Source organism: Mercenaria mercenaria, chromosome 7, assembly GCF_021730395.1.
Source record: "Mercenaria mercenaria strain notata chromosome 7, MADL_Memer_1, whole genome shotgun sequence".
Classification (NCBI taxonomy): Eukaryota; Metazoa; Mollusca; class Bivalvia; order Venerida; family Veneridae; genus Mercenaria; species Mercenaria mercenaria.
In genome coordinates, this window is record NC_069367.1 from 63,267,485 (window position 1) to 63,286,309 (window position 18,825).

General features: G+C 36.6%; 1 protein-coding gene across 7 annotated transcripts in view; it reads left to right on the top strand.

Annotated features, from left to right (window-relative positions):
• The first annotated feature begins 896 nt into the window (after window positions 1-896).
• The window catches only part of LOC123554056 (mitogen-activated protein kinase kinase kinase kinase 4-like), a 105,897-nt gene continuing 87,968 nt past the window's right edge, over window positions 897-18,825 (top strand). For all 7 annotated transcript variants that reach the window (XM_045343928.2, XM_053548526.1, XM_053548527.1 and 4 more), the window contains exons 1-3: window positions 897-1,196; window positions 3,736-3,801; window positions 18,194-18,295. In XM_045343928.2, coding sequence (XP_045199863.2) covers window positions 1,140-1,196; window positions 3,736-3,801; window positions 18,194-18,295 — 225 coding nt within the window. In that variant the 5' untranslated portion in view covers window positions 897-1,139. The remainder of the gene's footprint in view (window positions 1,197-3,735; window positions 3,802-18,193; window positions 18,296-18,825) is intronic.

Consider the following 18,825-nt stretch of genomic DNA (forward strand, 5'->3'; position numbering starts at 1 on the left):
TTCTATGCATCTGTCAAATATTTTTTAAAAAGTTGTGTCTTTCTCGATATTAGATCTACATTTGTATTATTATTATTAACTTACTGATTACAAATAAATTAACTGAACGTACAAAAAAGTTAAGGGATAAAATGAGTCACATATCTTCCCATCAGTAGGCCTAAGCTTTCAAATACACGCCAAATCGCACGAAATGACTTATTGATTTTCAAAAGATCTGAAGGGAAGGCCCCTCATAGGCCTACCCCTAACTGCGGGAGGGGGAAACCCTCCCACACCTACCCCCCCTTGTCGTTTCACGACTAGTACTCGCACCCACTCTGAGAATTTCTGGTTACGCCTATGGTAGCCTATGATACCGCATTTAGGCCTTTTCTTCTTATAGCCTTATGCGACCATTCCACGTAGATTTCATAAAGAAATTATAGGCCTAAAAGAAATTTCTGTGAATGTAAAAAAATGCTGTTGCTTTCTTTTCTTTACTAAGGCTCAATCATGTTCATAAAGTTTTAATAATAGTTGTCCAGCATATTTGCACAATAACTTCTCTCTTGTCTCTAAGAAACATTCTTATAATTGTAGACATAGAGTTAACAGCTTTCATGTACCTCAGGTTGATAGTTCTACATCGACTACCTTTTATTCTCAAGCAATAACTTCCAAATAACATAAAAAAATTAAAAAACAAGTACTTTTAAAAAATAATAATGGGCATATTTTTCCTCTGGGAGTAGGCCTATGTCTACCGTAGGGCCTAAACTGAAAATCCCTATGAACGCTTGGTTGTCAAAACAGTGACTTAGATCACAGTTTATTTGTACCACAGGACCCTATGTGACACTCCTCTGCGGTTGCTGAGTCAGATTATCTTTATGAAGTTGCTTCCCTTGAATGCCCATAATGCACAGGAGTCGCTGTTCTAATGCATGTGAAATAGGCGAAAGTATCACACATTTCGATGCAATTTTAACGTGTTTTTCATTAAATTTGCACGTTTATTATGATTTACAGTTAGAGAAATGAATCTTCCGCTTCAATCGGAACTGGATTTTTAAATCGGAAACACCGATCGACGGAAGATTTTAAAGTTTTCGGAACAGGAAGAGTGCAAAACTTTCGATGTTTTGATTTGACACAAAATGGCGACACAGAGTGTGAATGTTAGTTTGGACGATATTGACCTGTCAAGGCTTAGGGTAGGTTACTAAGGTTATGAAATGAATGTTAGTCGCTAAACAAATGATGCATAAATGTTATTGTTGGTATGTGTATAAGCACGATCGAACGTTGTCAGTTTAAAAACCGGGTCAGAATTTTGAAAGAAATCAGCTGGTACAAGACCCAACAAAGAAATTAGCATGTGTTTTAGGTGGGTGGGGTATGAGTTGAATACAGAAAATTCAATATAAGGTTTGTTTTTGCCTGCCTGCCTGACAGTATTATTTAGAGCACATGCAAGGGCCCCTATGTGTATAGAATTAAACTAAACCCTTAGAGGGTAAATACCAGGGTCCCAACCAGACGATGGACATTGTGATCCATAGGCAGACAGTCTAAACACGTCGCTATGGGTTAACTACACATCTTCCCATTTACACTTACCTGCTCTCCAGAATAACACTCCATGCCTACTGCATGAGTCTGTCAAATAGTTCTGACACCATTAAAGTAAAATACCAGGGACCCTATAGGAGAGATCATGTTTGTATAAAGATCGGGTGGTCAGACGCCGAGTGTCCATGTTTTTCTGTTAACAGTGATGTTTTTCTAACGGCTTAAACTTTCTTAAAACACAAATGATATCAATAATTTTTTGTTCAATGGAAAGAATATAAAACAAGCAATTTATTGATAACTTTTAAATATTATTTTGATATAAAATGGATTAATTATGAACGCTTAAAATTGAAAATTCTGATCCATACACAAACAATGTAAAAACATTTTGTTTTGCCCACCGCCAGATAAACAGGTGTTGATGCGTGACGTCAGGGCGATCTCTCCTATACGGGGCTTGAACCCAGGACTACATGATCCATTCTAACTATGTCCATAAAGGGTAACCCAATGGAAATGTTGTTGGATTTCTTGGAAGTGGCCTATAATTGTATAATTGTCACTGCAGAATCATTCATCGCAGGGTTGTAAAATTTCACCTGCCAACTTGCATTGGTGAGTTGAAGTCAAGATATTACAAAAAATGTTGAATTACTTTGTGAAAAATGGTAACAATTTGTGTGTTGGTAGATGATTTAAACTTCAGGTCGGTATGTCTACATAGCTGTCAAGGCTCCACAAAGGCCACAAGTGTGATCGGGGTTTGAAGGGAAGGTTGTCCATCGTGGGGGTCTGGAGGGTGATGATTCCTAAAAGCCGGAAACGCCTTCACATGGAAAATTTAGATTTTTAACACAAGATTTATCTGGTTTTGAATAATCTCCCTCCATTATACTTTTTGTGACGTTTATTCATGCGGTAGAAATAACACGTTGCACCGGTGAATGTAAAAGCTGTATTATAGGTATGAAAACACCGTGTCAACGTTGCCTCGCATGTTTGATTAAATAATTTTCTACGAAAAAACACTTGATTACTTTATTTCTTTAAAATGCGTGTGACCTTGAATAGTACGCGTGTGAGCATGATCTAGGGCCGAAATGCGTGTGACACATGCGCAATGTGTATGTCTTGACGGATATGTGTCTACGGTCAAGGTCACACTTAGAGGTCAGATGTCAAATTCAAGAATGACTTCATCCAGCCGAGAGCATTTCTTTTTCATGCATGGAGGTATTTACTATTTTGATTTAACCTGGAAAAATTGTTCGTTATAAGGCGGAAAGTCATGCACATGAACCAGGTCCTTAAGTCTAAGGTCAAGGTTACGCTTAGAGGTCAAAGGTCAATACTTTGTCCAGAGCATTTCTTCATGCATGGAGTGATTTTGATGTAACTTGGCACAAGTGTTCACCATCGTGAGACGGAGTGTCATGTGCACACATAGAGGCCAACGGTCAGATACAAAAGTGACTGTCCAGAGCCTTTCTTCTTCATGCATCAGGAGGGATTTTGGTGTTACTTGGCACAAATGTTCACCACCATCAGATGGAGTGTCATGTGCAAGAACCAGGTCCCTAGTTTTAGAATTAATTCTCTTTGTTGTTATTGTTAATATAAATTTATAGCTTATATATTAACTTTCTGTTATTACTGGCCATAGAGAAAAATCTAAACCACTTTTCTCTGGTACAACATAGATGTTACTTTCAAATTTTAGGTGAATTTAAGGTATCTCTATCTGGTTTGAGTTTTTTTTGTGGACTTAGAAAAACAAAATAAAGATTTCTTGTGGACTTACTTCCTTTTGTTGCTACTACAAATAGCTTATTCTGTAAACTTTTTTAACCAGGTTGTTAGAATTGGATATGTCATTGTTTGGGTTTACTGTCTGCCAAACTTATATAGAATATGTTTTATTGTAACATATACCTGACTGGCGTAAATTGTGACATTCTGGCACACTGGTTGAAACTTATTGTATGTTCAGTTGATTAAAGCTACTCCAGATTAAGGAGTATGAAGAGAGTTTTTCATAAAAAGTTTGAATTATCAAAGTATGTCTTGGAATCAAACCCCCTACCTCCCAAACACAAAATTGGCACTCTTCCGTGGTAGCAAAGATTATTTTAAGATTTTTTAACAAATTTTTTACTTTTGAATTTTTTTTTTTTGCAGGATCCTGCAGGCATTTTTGACTTGATAGAAGTAGTAGGGAATGGAACCTATGGCCAAGTGTACAAGGTAAAAAGTTCAGTTTTTATGTGGAATGGTTGTTAGTTTAACTGACATGCAGAAGCATAAAACTTCTACAAATTTTAATGTATTAAAATACCACTTTTCACACAGCAGAGACTTAAAAAAAGGAACTAGTAGAAAATATATTGAAGGAAGAATGTTAAAAAACTTCATAGATTCCTGGGATTTTAATTGGGATTTCAGACAGCCAGACCAGAGTTCCTGGCCTTTTACATAGTCAAAAATATGCATGAAAAAGGCCTAAATATTTGTAGTGCATGTATCTCAAAAAAGTATTTTTCAGGGACATTGGGGTCAAGGTCACTGTAACTAAGAATAGACGGGCTAATATTCATGTTCTGTTACATCATGTTGCTTTTTTCTGACCAAAAATGTCATACCAGAAGTACATCTGTGTTTTTTTAAGGGCAATTATGTTTTTTGTTCACAAGATTTTATCCTTTTCATATTAACATTATGATGTCTTTGTAATGTAATATTATAATATGATATATTAAGATTTGTATCAGTGTTATTATCAAAGTGGTATTTTCTTTTGAATAGTTGACTGTTGAGTAAGCAGCTCTTAAGACAGTTCTTATGCCTTGAATATAAATACAGCTTCTGTAGACTTAACAATATTACAGAGTGAGACATTAGCAAAATGTGTGTTTTTTTCTGTCAATCTCTCATGAACTAAACAAAAACTAAACACTAAAATGATTCTTCCTACTCCTAGTATAATCTACTCAGATTTGTTATCATTTACATAGCAGTGACAGATTACCAGTTATCATTATAAAGGTCATCTCTATATATATGATGCAGTGATTACATAAATTTGCCACTTCAATAGCGGTATGTTCTTTGAATATATACTGTCAAACTATTAAAGTAGTAATATTTACTTCTTGTTTTTCTTGCAAAAAGTAACTGCATTAGTACATATAACTACATAGTACATTATAACATAGCCCGCCCGTTTAGCTCAATAGGTAAGAGCGTTAATCTACGGATCTCGAGATCGCGAGTTCGATCCTCGGGCGGGGCGTATGTTCTCCATGACTATTTGATAAACGACATTGTGTCTGATATTATTAGTCCTCCACCTCTGATTCATGTGGGGAAGTTGGCAGTTACTTACGGAGAACAGGTTTGTACTGGTACAGAATCCAGGAACACTGGTTAGGTTAACTGCCCCCCGTTACATGACTGAAATACTGTTGAAAAACGGCGTTAAACCCAAAACAAACATTATAACATGCAATATTTTATAAAACAGTGAGTACAAACCACTTTAAAAAATTGTTCCGAAAATTAAAAAATAGAAAAAATCTCCATTTTACTTTTATTTTTTTTATGGACTCCTCCCTTTTCCTGCTTTTATTTTTATTTCCTCCTCCTACTGCTCATTTTTAAAAAAATTCCAGTAAAACAAAAAACACCTTTTATCATATTTTTTTTTTTTTTTGCAATATACATCCCCTTTATGCAGGGCAGTTTTAAAAAACAGCATTTAATATGGGCTGTTAAAACAGGTAAAAACTGCCCAGAGTATTTACATGAAATTCTTCTTTGTATAGTATCTGCTTGTATGTCAGAGGTGATGATTGAAAAGGCAGACAGACAAGAGAAGATTAATATTATTGCAATATCAATAATGTTTTTTTGGCAACAAGTTTTGATAAATTCCATACAGTTTCCTCTGTAAGTGAATCTGTCTGTATCAAATGAGGGAATGTATTTTTTCCTTGGTGAAGGGAAAAATGCACAGTCAGCATATTATATGTCTCCCACCACACAGTGGTGTGGGATACATATTGCTTTACTCCTGTCTGTGTGTCTGACTGTCTGTCACAAATCTTGTCCGTACTCTAAGTCAAACAGTTCTCATCCAGTCTTCACCAGACTTGAACAGAATGTGTTTGACAATAAGTCCTCAGTCAAGTTTGATAACTAGCCAAATCTGCCCAGGCACTTCGGAATTATGGCCCTTGAATTACCGAAAATACTGATGCCAGTGATACAGGTCTTGGAGCATGGTTGACTCAGATACAGAATGAAAGGCCATATTTACTCCAAAACTTACTCCAAAACTGTCAAAAGGTATATTTTCTGTGAGAAAATAGTATATAAAGAGTAAAGACAGACTTACTATAATTCAGACAATTAGGCAGTTGTGGGAGACATGCACTTTTCTCAAAAGCAGCACTAGTTTTTAGCTCGACTATTCGAAGAATAGTCTAGCTATTCTACTCACCCTGGCGTCGGCGTCGGCGTCACACCTTGGTTAAGTTTTTGCATGCAAGTACATACAGCTATCATTTAAAGGCATATAGCTTTGAAACTTATTTATTCTTTTTCTAGGTCAATTACCAACCTCACTGGGTCAAGTTCCATAACTCTAACATGTATTTTGAGCAAATTATGCCCCCTTTTGGACTTAGAAAATTCTGGTTAAAGTTTTACATGCAAGTTACTATCTCCAAAACTAATGCAGATATTGAATTGAAACTTCACATGTGTCTTCGGGGTTATAAAACTAGTTGATAGCACCAAGTCCCATAACTCTGACATTCATTTTGGCCAAATTATGCCCCCTTTTGGACTTAGAAAATTCTGGTTAAAGTTTTGCGTGCAAGTACATACAGCTATTACTAAAAGGCATATAGATTTGAAACTTATTTTTTCTTTTTCTAGATCAATTACCTACCTCACTGGGTCAAGTCCCATAACTCTGGCATGTATTTTGGCCAAATTATGCCCCCTTTTGGACTTAGAAAATTCTGGTTAAAGTTTTGCGTGCAAGTACATACAGCTATTACTAAAAGGCATATAGATTTGAAACTTATTTTTTCTTTTTCTAGATCAATTACCTACCTCACTGGGTCAAGTCCCATAACTCTGGCATGTATTTTGGCCAAATTATGCCCCCTTTTGGACTTAGAAAATTCTGGTTAAAGTTTTGCGTGCAAGTACATACAGCTATTACTAAAAGGCATATAGATTTGGAACTTATTTATTCTTTTTCTAGATCAATTACCTACCTCACTGGGTCAAGTTCCATAACTCTTAACATGTTTTTGAGCAAATTATGCCCCTTTTGAACTTAGAAAATTCTGGTTAAAGTTTTACATGCAAGTTACTATCCCCAAAACTAATGCAGATATTGAATTGAAACTTAACATGTTTCTTCGGGGTTATAAAACTAGTTGATAGCATCAAGTCCCATAACTCTGATATGTCCCCTTTTGAACTTAAAACTCTTTTGATATTTAACATTTTGGGTAATAATTTCCAGCTTCTGTGACAATATTTCGAATAGTCGAGCTTGGCTGTCTTATGGACAGCTCTTGTTAACCAGGTTTTCGTTGAGTTATTAGATTGGGGTAGATGTCGGTTGGGTGGGCGGGCGGCGGCAGCGTCAAACTGGTGTTTCCGATCAATAACTTTTGTTTCGGTAAAGATATTTGAATAAAACTTGGTATGTATGTAGCTTATATCAAGACAAAGGCTGGGATTGATTTTGGGGTTTCTGGGGTCAAGGTCAAGGTCACTGTTACTTAAAATAGAAAAAGGGTTTCCGGTCAATAACTTTTGTTTCGGTAAAGATATTTGAATAAAACTTATTATGTATGTAGCTTATATCAAGACAAAGGCTGGGATTGATTTTGGGGTTTCTGGGGTCAAGGTCAAGGTCACTGTTACTTAAAATAGAAAAAGGGTTTCCGGTCAATAACTTAACTTAGGAATGAGCTATTATGATGAAACTTGGTGTATAGAAAACTTATATAAAAATGTAGCTTGGGATTGATTTTGGGGTTTCTGGGATCAAGGTCAAGGTCATTGTTACTAAAAACAGGGTTAGGGTTAGCATATCTTCTACATGCATGGAGGGATTTTGATGAAAGTTGGCACAATTGTTCACCATCATGAGACGGAGTGTCATGCGCAAGAACCAGGTCCCTAGGTCTAAGGTCAAGGTCACACTTAGAGGTCAAAGGATACAAGAATGAAAACTTTGTCCGGAGCATATCTTCTTCATGCATAGAGGGATTTTGATGTAACTTGGCACAATTATACACCATCATGAGACGAAGTGTCTTGTGCAGTTCCCTTCTTTAGAATTACTTCCCTTTGTTGTTACTATAAATAGCTTATATTGTAACTTTTTCATTACTAGACGTAGGGAAAAATCGAGACCACTTTTCTGTAGTACAACATGCATGTTACATTGAATTTTGAGGTGTATTTTGACCAGTCTCTACCTGGTAAAGATTTCTGTGTGGACTTAAAAAAATTTTTTTTTTTTTTTTTTTTTTTTTTTTAAGATTAACTTCCCTTAGTTGTTACTATAAATAACTTATATTGTAACTTTTTTATAATTGACCGTAGGGAAAAACCAAGACCACTTTTCTGTGGTACAACATAGTTGTTACTTTCTAATTTTAGGTGTATTTTAAGGTATCTCTACCTGGTAAGGAGTTTTTTTGTGGACTTAGAAAAACAAAAGAATTACAATGATTACTAAACAACCACAAAATAGGTGCTAGAGTAAAGAAATTTGCTGTGAGGGGCGTATATTGTGACATTCTGGCACTCTTGTTTATTCTTATGAAAAGTGTTGAAAACCTGGTTTCGTGGCATTGCCGTGTTTCTTGTATATATGCTTTCTTAGAGACATAATGATACCATTGGAAAAGAGGACTCAAAAATAAAATCGACTATTAAACATGTTTGATGTGCTGTTAAGAATTTGAGAGGACAGTTGATTTGTAGTTGAGTTATTAAATTGAATTGTGTTGTTTTTAGTACTACATGTATGCTGGTCTGCTAACATGTGTGGCATGACTGTACAAATTATATAGAGGGCTACTAGCTACTTCCCTATTTGTCCCTGCTTCCACATCTGCAGCTTGGCTAAAGTTGCACTTTATCTCTATTATCTGATTTAATTTAAGATAATTGTTCCTCATCATCACCCTCATGATTTGATACAAGGGTCATAACACTTGCATTTCAATATTTTTTAAGAATTATGCCCACTTTTTACTTGTTAAAGATTTGAAGCACTTTCACTCTATCTCAGTTATTACTAAATGAATTTGATTCAGCTTAAAACAGTGGTTTCACATTACTACTTGCATCATAATTCTATGACACTAGGGCCATAACTGTGGCACAGTTATTTCATGAATTACATCTCCTTTTTCCTGACAGTTTCAGTTCACAGTTTTGATGCACTTTCACTCTTGTGTTACTAAATGAATTTGACTTAAACAGCATCATCACTCCAACTGAGTGGTTTGAATCACACCAGTAATAGCTCTAGTTAATCCCCTGCCACAAGTGGTGGGGGGTTATAGGAATGGTCTCCTTCCGTCCTTCCGTAACATTTTGTGTCCGCTCTGTAATCTTCTAAACCCCTTGAAGGATTTTCATGAAACTTGGGTCAAATGATCACCTCATCAAGACGATGTGCAGAACCCATGAGTCAGCCATGTCTGTTCAAGGTCAAGGTCACAACTCAAGGTCAAAGGTTTGAGCCTTCCATTTCGTGTCCGCTCTGTATCTCTTAAACCCCTTGAAGGATAATCATGAAACTTTAATCAAATGATCACCTCATCAAGATGATGTGCAGAACCCATGAATCAGCCATATCGGCTCAAGGTCAAGGTCACAGCTCAAGGTAAAAGGTTTGAGCCTACCATTTCGTGTCCGCTCTGTATCTCTTAAACCCCTAGAAGGATAATTATGAAACTTGGATTAAATGATCACCTCATCAAGACCATGTGCAGAACTCATGAGTCAGCCATGTCGGCTAAAGATCAAGGTCACAACTCGAGGTCAAAGGTTTGAGCCTTCCATTTTGTGTCATCTCCTAAATCCCTTGAAGGATTTTCATCAAACTTGGGTCAAATGATCACATCATCAAGACGATGTGCAGAATTGATGAGTCAGCCATGCCGGCTCAAGGTCAAGGTCACAACTTAGAAGTTAGAGTCAAAGGTTTGAGCCTTCCATTTTGTGTCCATTCTGTATCTGCTAAACCCCTTGAAGGATTTACATTAAACTTGGATCAAATGATCACCTCATCAAGAACTCATGAGTCAGCCATGTCAACTCAAGGTCAAGGTCACAACTCAAGGTCAAAGGTTTGAGCTCTGTATCTCCTAAACCCCTTTTAGGATTTTCATGAAACTTTGGTCAAATGATCACCTCAAGGTCAATGGTTTACCCTTTCACTATCCATACCAGTGGCGGGGGATTTAGCTGTCTTTCAGACTGCCTTGTTTCTTTAGATATGCCTTATTTCAGTATCAAGTACTGAAACAGTTGAGGGTGATATCATCTTTGACAGTTCATGTTGTTGCATAATACTTCACTCAGTTAGGCTAAAGCCAAGATTTTCTGGATGCAAGGTATGACAACTGCAGTTTTGCATTTTAGCTGCCCTCTGAAGACTGAAATTTGTTTGTTGTACTGAAGTTGTCGCTTTGAATCTAGTGAAGTAGGAAAGAATAAAAACGTCCTTGGTAGGGAAATATTAACGGTAATGTGGCGTTGTTAGCAAGGGTCAGCCTGTAAAGTTTATATTACAGTTATTATGCAGCACAAGAATTTTCATGTATCCCCTCTTTCTTTGAAGCTTGTTTAACTGCACTTGAGGCATTATTTATGTAAGGAAAGGCAGAAATACCTAACCTGTTTAACCTTTCTTTCTCTAATAGACATGTTTCAGAAATAATCAGTACAGTTGAAGCAAGTAGGGTCAATCTACAGTATCAGCTGTATAATCACTTGTAATAATTGTATTTCAATATGGCTCCATTTGTATTATCAGTTTAACAAAGAAGAAAGTTAAGCACTTCTTATTCTGCTATATTTTGTAGCAGTTGACATTCGGATCGGTGAGAGAAGGTGAAAGTCAAATCGCTGCATGGCATCTGGTTCATATAGATTACTGCTGAATTTTCAAACTTTCAGTGAGCATGAAAGAGTCAAAATATGTACATGAATACCTTTTTGTGGTTTATCCCCTTGCTTGCTTGTTATTAAACTACTCTGGCTAAACCCCCCTTGTGGTTCAATTCTAGCACATTTGAACTGTGATAAATCAGTCAATAAACCATGCAGAGCCCTTGATCATTTAATAATCATTTAAGGCCGTATTGGATATATTCTTTTTGCATTCCAAAAATTTCAGTGATGTGAAAATTAAACATAAATATATAGCCTGAATGATTTAAATGGTTAAATCAAGACTTCTCTAAATGTCTCAGAGAGATTGAGAGGGTTTTGGTAGCTTTGATATAATGAACCTATCAAATGATAAAATGAAATATTTCTCCATTTCTCACCTGGCACACATATGTAATTATCGTCTCATATACTGAGGATATCATAACTATAATACTCTAGTGTATGCTACAAACCTTTTCCCACAGTGATCATTCATACTGGTAGTTGATGATTCATGCTGGTATATTGTAACTTTGTTAGCATGAATTTGCACTTAAAAAGTACACAAGAAAAGTTGTATTTCTCATACAGGGGAAGTTTAGTAATATATATATACACAGTGTTAAATCATTTTAATTCATAGGCATAAAGTTTCCTGATTTCTGAATTTTGTTGGGACATGAATTTGTGGAGTTCAGATTTTAACCTTTACCCTGCTAAATTTCTACAATTGAACTTGTCCATCTTTCATTTTGGGTAGTACCATTAACTGTTAATAGGGGTGCTTACCAAACAAGATACTGACTGAATGGCGAACAGTGCAGATCATGATCAGCCTGCACTGGTCGCAAAGGCAGAATCACTTGCCACCAGCAGGCTGAAATTTGTAGATTTTAGCAGTTACAAAATGTGAGAAAATAAGTCACTCACGTAAGATCATGATTTTACAGTTTAGTACTACAAAAGATGTAGGTTGAATGCACCGGTAGAATCTGCCGTTTAGACTTTTGCAGCATATTAAATCTCTTGTATTCTGATTGATTAGTGGTTAACCATAGACCACTGCATTATTATTAAAACAACAACCCCCTTAAAGTTAATCATGTGGTATTGACTATTGTTTTCTATCTGTCCTGGTATCTGCTGATTCCTGGCAAAAATCACTTCAGTTCCTTTGTTTGTGGTGCATGTTCTTTTCTCATTGACCTTCAGCTTTCCACTTGTCTGAACAGCTTATAGATTTAGGCAGGAACCGCAGCATTGAACTTTTATCCACATAGCAGTATATATGAGTATTATCCAATGAAACTTAGTCATTGTAGCGATTTCTTTCCCTTCTTTAACAAGGGCTTTCTTTCATATTCAGTTTTCTCCTAGATTTTATTTTATCTTCTTGGTGCTCAAATGTTAAACTAATTTTCCCTAAATAACAGGCACAGACCCCTTCCCAACCTGCTTTGTAGTTCAGTACCACTATCCATACCATGGATGACATACTGTCAACACTTTGTTTTCAGACTGGCTTATCTCTAAATTTTTCAGTTTTTGTCTAGCCCGCTTGCGAAAGCAAAGACATAGTGGTCCAAATGGTATTTGGTGTATGTGTGTGCGTCCGTTCGTGCGTATTATGGTCTGGATATGTTTGTCCGGACCATAACTTTGACATGCATGGAGCAATCTTGTTTATATTTGGCATGAATGTTAATCTCAGTGAGACAGAGTGTCCTGCTCAAACGCCAGGTTCCTATCTCAAAGGTGAAGGTCACAGTTGGATGTCAAAGGTCATAGCTGATCTTGCCCGGCCCATAACTTTGACATGCATTGAGGAATCTTGTTTATATTTGGCATGAATGTTTAACTCAATGAGACAGAGTGTCATGTGCACACCCAAGGTTCCTAATTCAAAGGTCAAGGTCACAGTTAGGGGTCAAAGGGCAGGCTCGACATGTTGCCCATGGGCATCTAGTTTATTTCAAGTTCTGTCAGAATTTCTTTTTACTGTATATATTTTTAGTCCTTTTAAGACAAATGTGACATTGTTTACCATATGTTGACTTAAATTTGTTTCCTAAATAACAGCTTGATTGTGGATTGCAAATAAAATAATAAATAAAAATGATTTGTTTTGTACCCTCAAAAAGTATATAAAATGTATATTAAATTGCCAGGACTTTTGTATAGTTGTACATATATAATTGGATATGGCAACATTTTTATGGAAAAACACCTTCACCGTGTATCAGTTCATTTGTATGTCATATTATAAAATGCTTGGCCCCAACAGTTTTCAGTTGTCATTTATATACTGACTGTAAGAAGAGCCTGTAAAACTTTTCCTGACTGCACTTTGTAAACAATGCTGACATATATAAGTTCATAAAGTTTATTTATTTCTTGGCATCTCACCATCATTGTTATATGTGTACCTCTGGAACCTCCATCTTGATTAATATCCAGCAAGGATGTTCTGTACCGTGGGGGAGGGGGGGTGCAAGGTAATATACTTAAAAATCATGAAAATCAATAATCAGAGAGGACCCCACCACCCAACCCCTTACATAAATTGCACTGCCCATCTGTTAGTTCGTTTGATTGTTCATCAGTCAAAAACCCTTCAACTTCAGAAAGGTCAAGGTCATAGACAAGGGCAAGCCACTCTGGGGTCATTGGTCACTTAGTAGTGAAATCTCTTGTTCCTTCCATTACTTAAAATAGCTTTGAGAAGTTTGATAGGCCAGAGAGTTTTTATAAAGTGGTGTTAGGAGGGGTGAACCTGTAATAGGTTGGACCAGGTGGTAGGCTATGATAAAAAAAGCAGTCAAGTTGCTAAATTCTGTGGTCACAGGTATGTTTAAACACTGCTGGGACCCGGACTGTGTCTCCTCTACTTAAAGATTTTCTTGCAGTTATGCTTTTTTTTCCCCAAAAAAATTTGAGGGGGCACTTATAGTTGTCTTTCCATTCTTCCATCTGTGAGGAAGCCATCCAGCTGGCTTACGGAAGGTCGGTGGTTCTACCCAGGTGCCCGCTCGTGATGAAATAATGCACGGAGGGGCACCTGGGGTCTTCCTCCACCATTAAAGCTGGAAAGTCGCCATATGACCTAAAATTGTGTCGGTGTGACGTTAAACCCAAAAGTTGATAGGGTTATTGGTCATAACCAGCAGATGACACCTATTGATTTTGAGTTCAGTAGGTCAAAGGTCAAGGTCACAGTGACCCGGTACAAGTTAAACGGTTTCGGGATGATAACTCAAGAACGCTTAAGCCTAGGATCATGAAAATTGACAGGAAGGTTGATCATGACCAGCAGATGACCCTTATTGATTTTGAGGTCAATAGGTCAAAGGTCAAGGTCACAGTGTCACGGAACAGTTAAATGGTTTCTGGATGATAACTCAAGAATGCTTGGGCCTAGGATCATGAAAATTGATAAGGAGGTTGGTCATGACCAGCAGATGACCCCTATTGATTTTAAGATCAGTAGGTCAAAAGTCAAGGTCACAGTGACCCGGAACAGTTAAACAGTTTCCGGACGATAACTTGAGAACGCTTGGGCCTAGGATGACAAAACTTGATAGGGAGGTTGATCATGACCAGCAGATGACCCCTATTGATGTTGAGGTCAGTAGGTCAGTGGTCAAGGTCGCAGTGACCCAGAACAGTAAGATAACTCAAGAACGCTTGGGCCTAGGATCATGAAAGTTAATATTGAGGTTGGTCATGACCAGCAGATGACCCCTAAGGATTTTGAGGTCAGTAGGTTAAAGGTCAAGGTCACAATGACCAGGAACAGTTAAAACATTTCCGAGCGGTAACTTGAGAATGCTTGGGCCTGGGATCACGAAACTTAATAGGAAGGTTAGTCATGACCAGCAGATGACCTCTGTTTATCTTAAGGTCAGTAGGTCAAAGGTCAAGGTCAGATTTACCCAGAACAGTAGAACTTTTGTGTTTAGTGACCAAATAATTTCTGTTCCTTGTGCAATTACTGAATGCATCAAGAAGGGCATTTCTTGTTCTACGTACAAGCTCTTGTTTAATTGGGATTTCACACAGCCAGACTAGTGTTAAGGCTCCTGACTTAGTAAAAAAGAGCCTAAAAGTTTGTGTCCCATGTATCTCAAGAACTATTTAACCTAGGATTCTGAAACATTACAGGAATATTATTCATCATGTATATTTGTGCATCTTGGGCTTTACTAGAGATTTCACTCAGCCAGACCAGAGTTATACCTTTGACTAAGTCAAAAATATGCAGAAAGGACATAATTTATATGTTTGTATCTCATCTGAAAATAACTTGCATTGGGTCATGCAACCATTTAGGAATATTAGTCAGCATGTGAATTTGTGCACCTGAATTTTTATGTGGATTTCACTTTGCAGGACCAGAGTTTTGGCCCTTAACTAAGTCAAAAATAGACATTTAGCACAAAAAGGTTTGTGTCCCATGTATCTCAAAATGTACTTAACCTAAAGTCACAAAAATAGAAGATTGTTAAATAGCATGAAGTTGTGCAGCTGGTGTTCTGTCTGGGATTTCACCCAGTCGTACCAGAGTCGTGGCCCTTGATGTGAAAATGTTGCATACATCTTAAAACATATTTGATCTAGAGTAATGAAACCATGTACAGTGACAGGAAGTTGGGGCAAAAGTGTCCTGTGGACACACATCTAGTTAAATTGTAAACTAAAATAAAAGATCTGTTAGAATAAAATAGGCTTGATCTGATACAGCACTTTTTACCATGTTAGATGTAGATGTTTAAAAGTAACAAGATATTTTCTGCCAAAAGATACTTGATTTAAAAAAACAACAGTAAAAACTGGGTGATTTCTATTAACTGTTCAGGATAACACATATATTCCTAACTTGCCTCATTAGAAGGAGAAGTAAAAACATGTTCTAGTTAAGTGTTCTTGTTAAAAGACTGTAGAAACACTCAATTCCATTCTGTCATTGATTGCAATGTCTGTTTTTCTATACAGGTAGCTCATCCCATAAAAATCATTGTTTTAAACTCTTTGAACATTGAAATTTTATCTACTGACTGAAAAATATTTGTGGTTAAATTTGTTGATATTATTGTATTTTAGGTGTTTAAACAAGAAGACTTGTATGTTGTATACCAAGTGATTAATAGTTTACAAAATAAGTATTTTAACAGTATTTAGTGCACACAAAGAGAGATATATATCTGCGGTTAGATTTCCTAATCAAATTTTACCCACACTTCCTTAAATACTTGTTTTGTTCGTTTGATTTGGGTTTGATACTGTTTTTCATCAGTATTTAAAAAATGTATTTGTAGCCAGTTGACCTCACAACCTTAATTCTAATAAATGTTAGTCAGTGTTTCTGTACAGTTTGGTTGTGTACTTGGGACTTCCAGCAGGAATGCCCTCTTTTCATAATAGATATTTCATGAATGTGAAGGGCTAGGGATCATTTTGTAACTAAATGTATACATGAAATAGTGATAGATAGTTTGTATAATTATCTGCAGAATTTGTTTTATAACGACGTGGGAAGTGAACCCATTGCTCATATGCTTGAACTGCTGGTTGGTATATATCATTTAAAAGGGCTCATATTTCATTTTGGATTGATTTAGGATTTTTCTGGTCATATTTTTTTTTTCATTCCAAGTCCAATACTTGCGCCTGTGGTTTACCTAACCATTGTCCTGGATTCTCTGTCAGTTCTCTATCAATACTGGGCAGCCAGTTTATCTCACCATTGTTCCTGGACTCTCTTTCAATACTGGGCAGCCAGTTTACCCCGCCATTGTTCCTTGATTCTCTATCGATACTGGGCAGCAAGTTTACCTCACCATTGTTCCTTGATTCTCTTATCAATACTGGGCAGCCAGTTTTTTTACTCACCATTGTTCCTTGATTCTCTATCAATACTGGGCAGCCAGTTTACTGAACCATTGTTTCTGGATTATCTTTCAATACTGGGCAGGCAGTTTACCGAACCATTATTCCTGGATTCTCTATCAATACTGGGCAGCCAGTTTATGGAACCATTGTTCCTGGATTCTCTATCAATACTGGGCAGCGAGTTTACCGAACCATTGTTCCTGGATTCTCTATCAATACTGGGCTGCCAGTTTACCTCATCATTGTTTCTTGATTCACTACAAGTACTGGCTGACCAATTTACTTAAACCATTCTTCCTGGATTTTCTACCAGTACAGGCTGACCAGTGGCAGCCAGTTAACCTCACCATTGTTTCTGGATTCTAAACCAGTTTACTTTAACCATTTTCCTGGATTCTCTGACCAGTTTATGTCACTATTGTTCTTGGAACTTTTTACATGTCTTTTTAGCTCATCTGATTTTTTGAAAAAAAATGATGAGTTATTGTCATCACTTGAGCGGTTGTCGGCGTCGGCGTCTGCGTCGGCGTTGCCTGGTTAAGTTTTATGTTTAGGTCAGCTTTTCTCCTAAACTATCAAAGCTATTGCTTTGAAACTTGGAATACTTGTTCACCATTATAAGCTGACCCTGTATAGCAAGAAACATAACTCCATCTTGCTTTTTGCAAGATTTATGGCCCCTTTTGTACTTAGAAAATATCAGATTTCTTGGTTAAGTTTTATGTTTAGGTCAACTTTTCTCCTAAACTATCAAAGCTTTTGCTTTGAAACTTGGAATACTTGTTCACCATCATAAGCAGACCCTGTACATCAAGAAACATAACTCCATCTTGCTTTTTGCAAGAATTATTGCCCCTTTTGGACTTAGAAAATCAGTTTTCTTGGTTAAGTTTTATGTTTAGGTCAGCTTTTATCCTAAACTATCAAAGCTATTCCTTTAAAACTTGCAACACTTGTTCACCATCATAAGCTGACCCTGTACAGCAAGAAACATAACTCCATCCTGCTTTTTGCAAGATTTATGGCCCCTTTTGAACTTAGAAAATATCAGATGTCTTGGTTAAGTTTTATGTTTAGGTCAACTTTTTCTCTTAAACTATCAAAGCTATTGCTTTAAAACTTGCAACTCTTGTTCACCATCATAAGCTGACCCTGTACATCAAGAAACATAACTCTATCCTGCTTTTTGCAATAAATATTGCCCCTTTTGGACTTAGAAAAATCATTTTCTTGGTTGAATATTATGTTTAAGTCAACTTTTCTCATAAACTATCAAAGCTATTGCTTTAAAACTTGCAACAGTTTTTCACCATCATAAGTGGACACTGTACATCAAGAAACATAACTCTATCCTGCTTTTTGCAAGAGTGATGGCCCTTTCTAGACTTAGAAAATCATGGGTAGGACAATATTTCTATTATACAAAAAAAATCAGATGAGCGTCAGCACCCGCAAGGCGGTGCTCTTGTTTTTATATCTAACGTAAAATAGCAAGCAAATATTGAGATATGCGGACATTGTGACGCAATATTTTTGTATATTACAGGGTAGCCATACGAAGACTGGTCAGTTGGCAGCCATCAAGGTGATGAATGTCACTGAAGAAGAAGAAGAAGAAATCAAGCTAGAAATAAATGTCCTGAAAAAGGTATACCAGATATCACACTTTATATATAATTATACAATATATTTAACATGTACCGCAAAAGGTATGGCATACTTATGAGCTGACAGATAATTTTTAGCTCAACTATACCAGGTATGGAGAGCTGTCCTACTCAACCTTCCGCGTCTGTACCTTGGTTAAAATTTTGATGCAGTTTCTCCTTATCTCTGTAATTACTTGATGGATTTGTTTCAAACTTAAAATAGTTATTCCTCATAATCACCCACATAATATGGTACAAGGGCCATAACACTCACACCAATATTTCATAAATTATCCCCCCCCCCCCCCTTTTACTTAGAATTTGATGCACTTTCACTCTATCTCAGTTATTACTAAATTGTTTCGATTCAAACTTAAAATAGTTGATCCACATCATCACCCACATCATATGACACAAGTTGCAGTGCTCACGCTGCCAATCAACATTATCGCCAAATGGCGATTATTTTACGAAAATGTCAGAAAAAATCCAAAAATGTTAGGAGAAATTGGCGATTATTTTATACTGA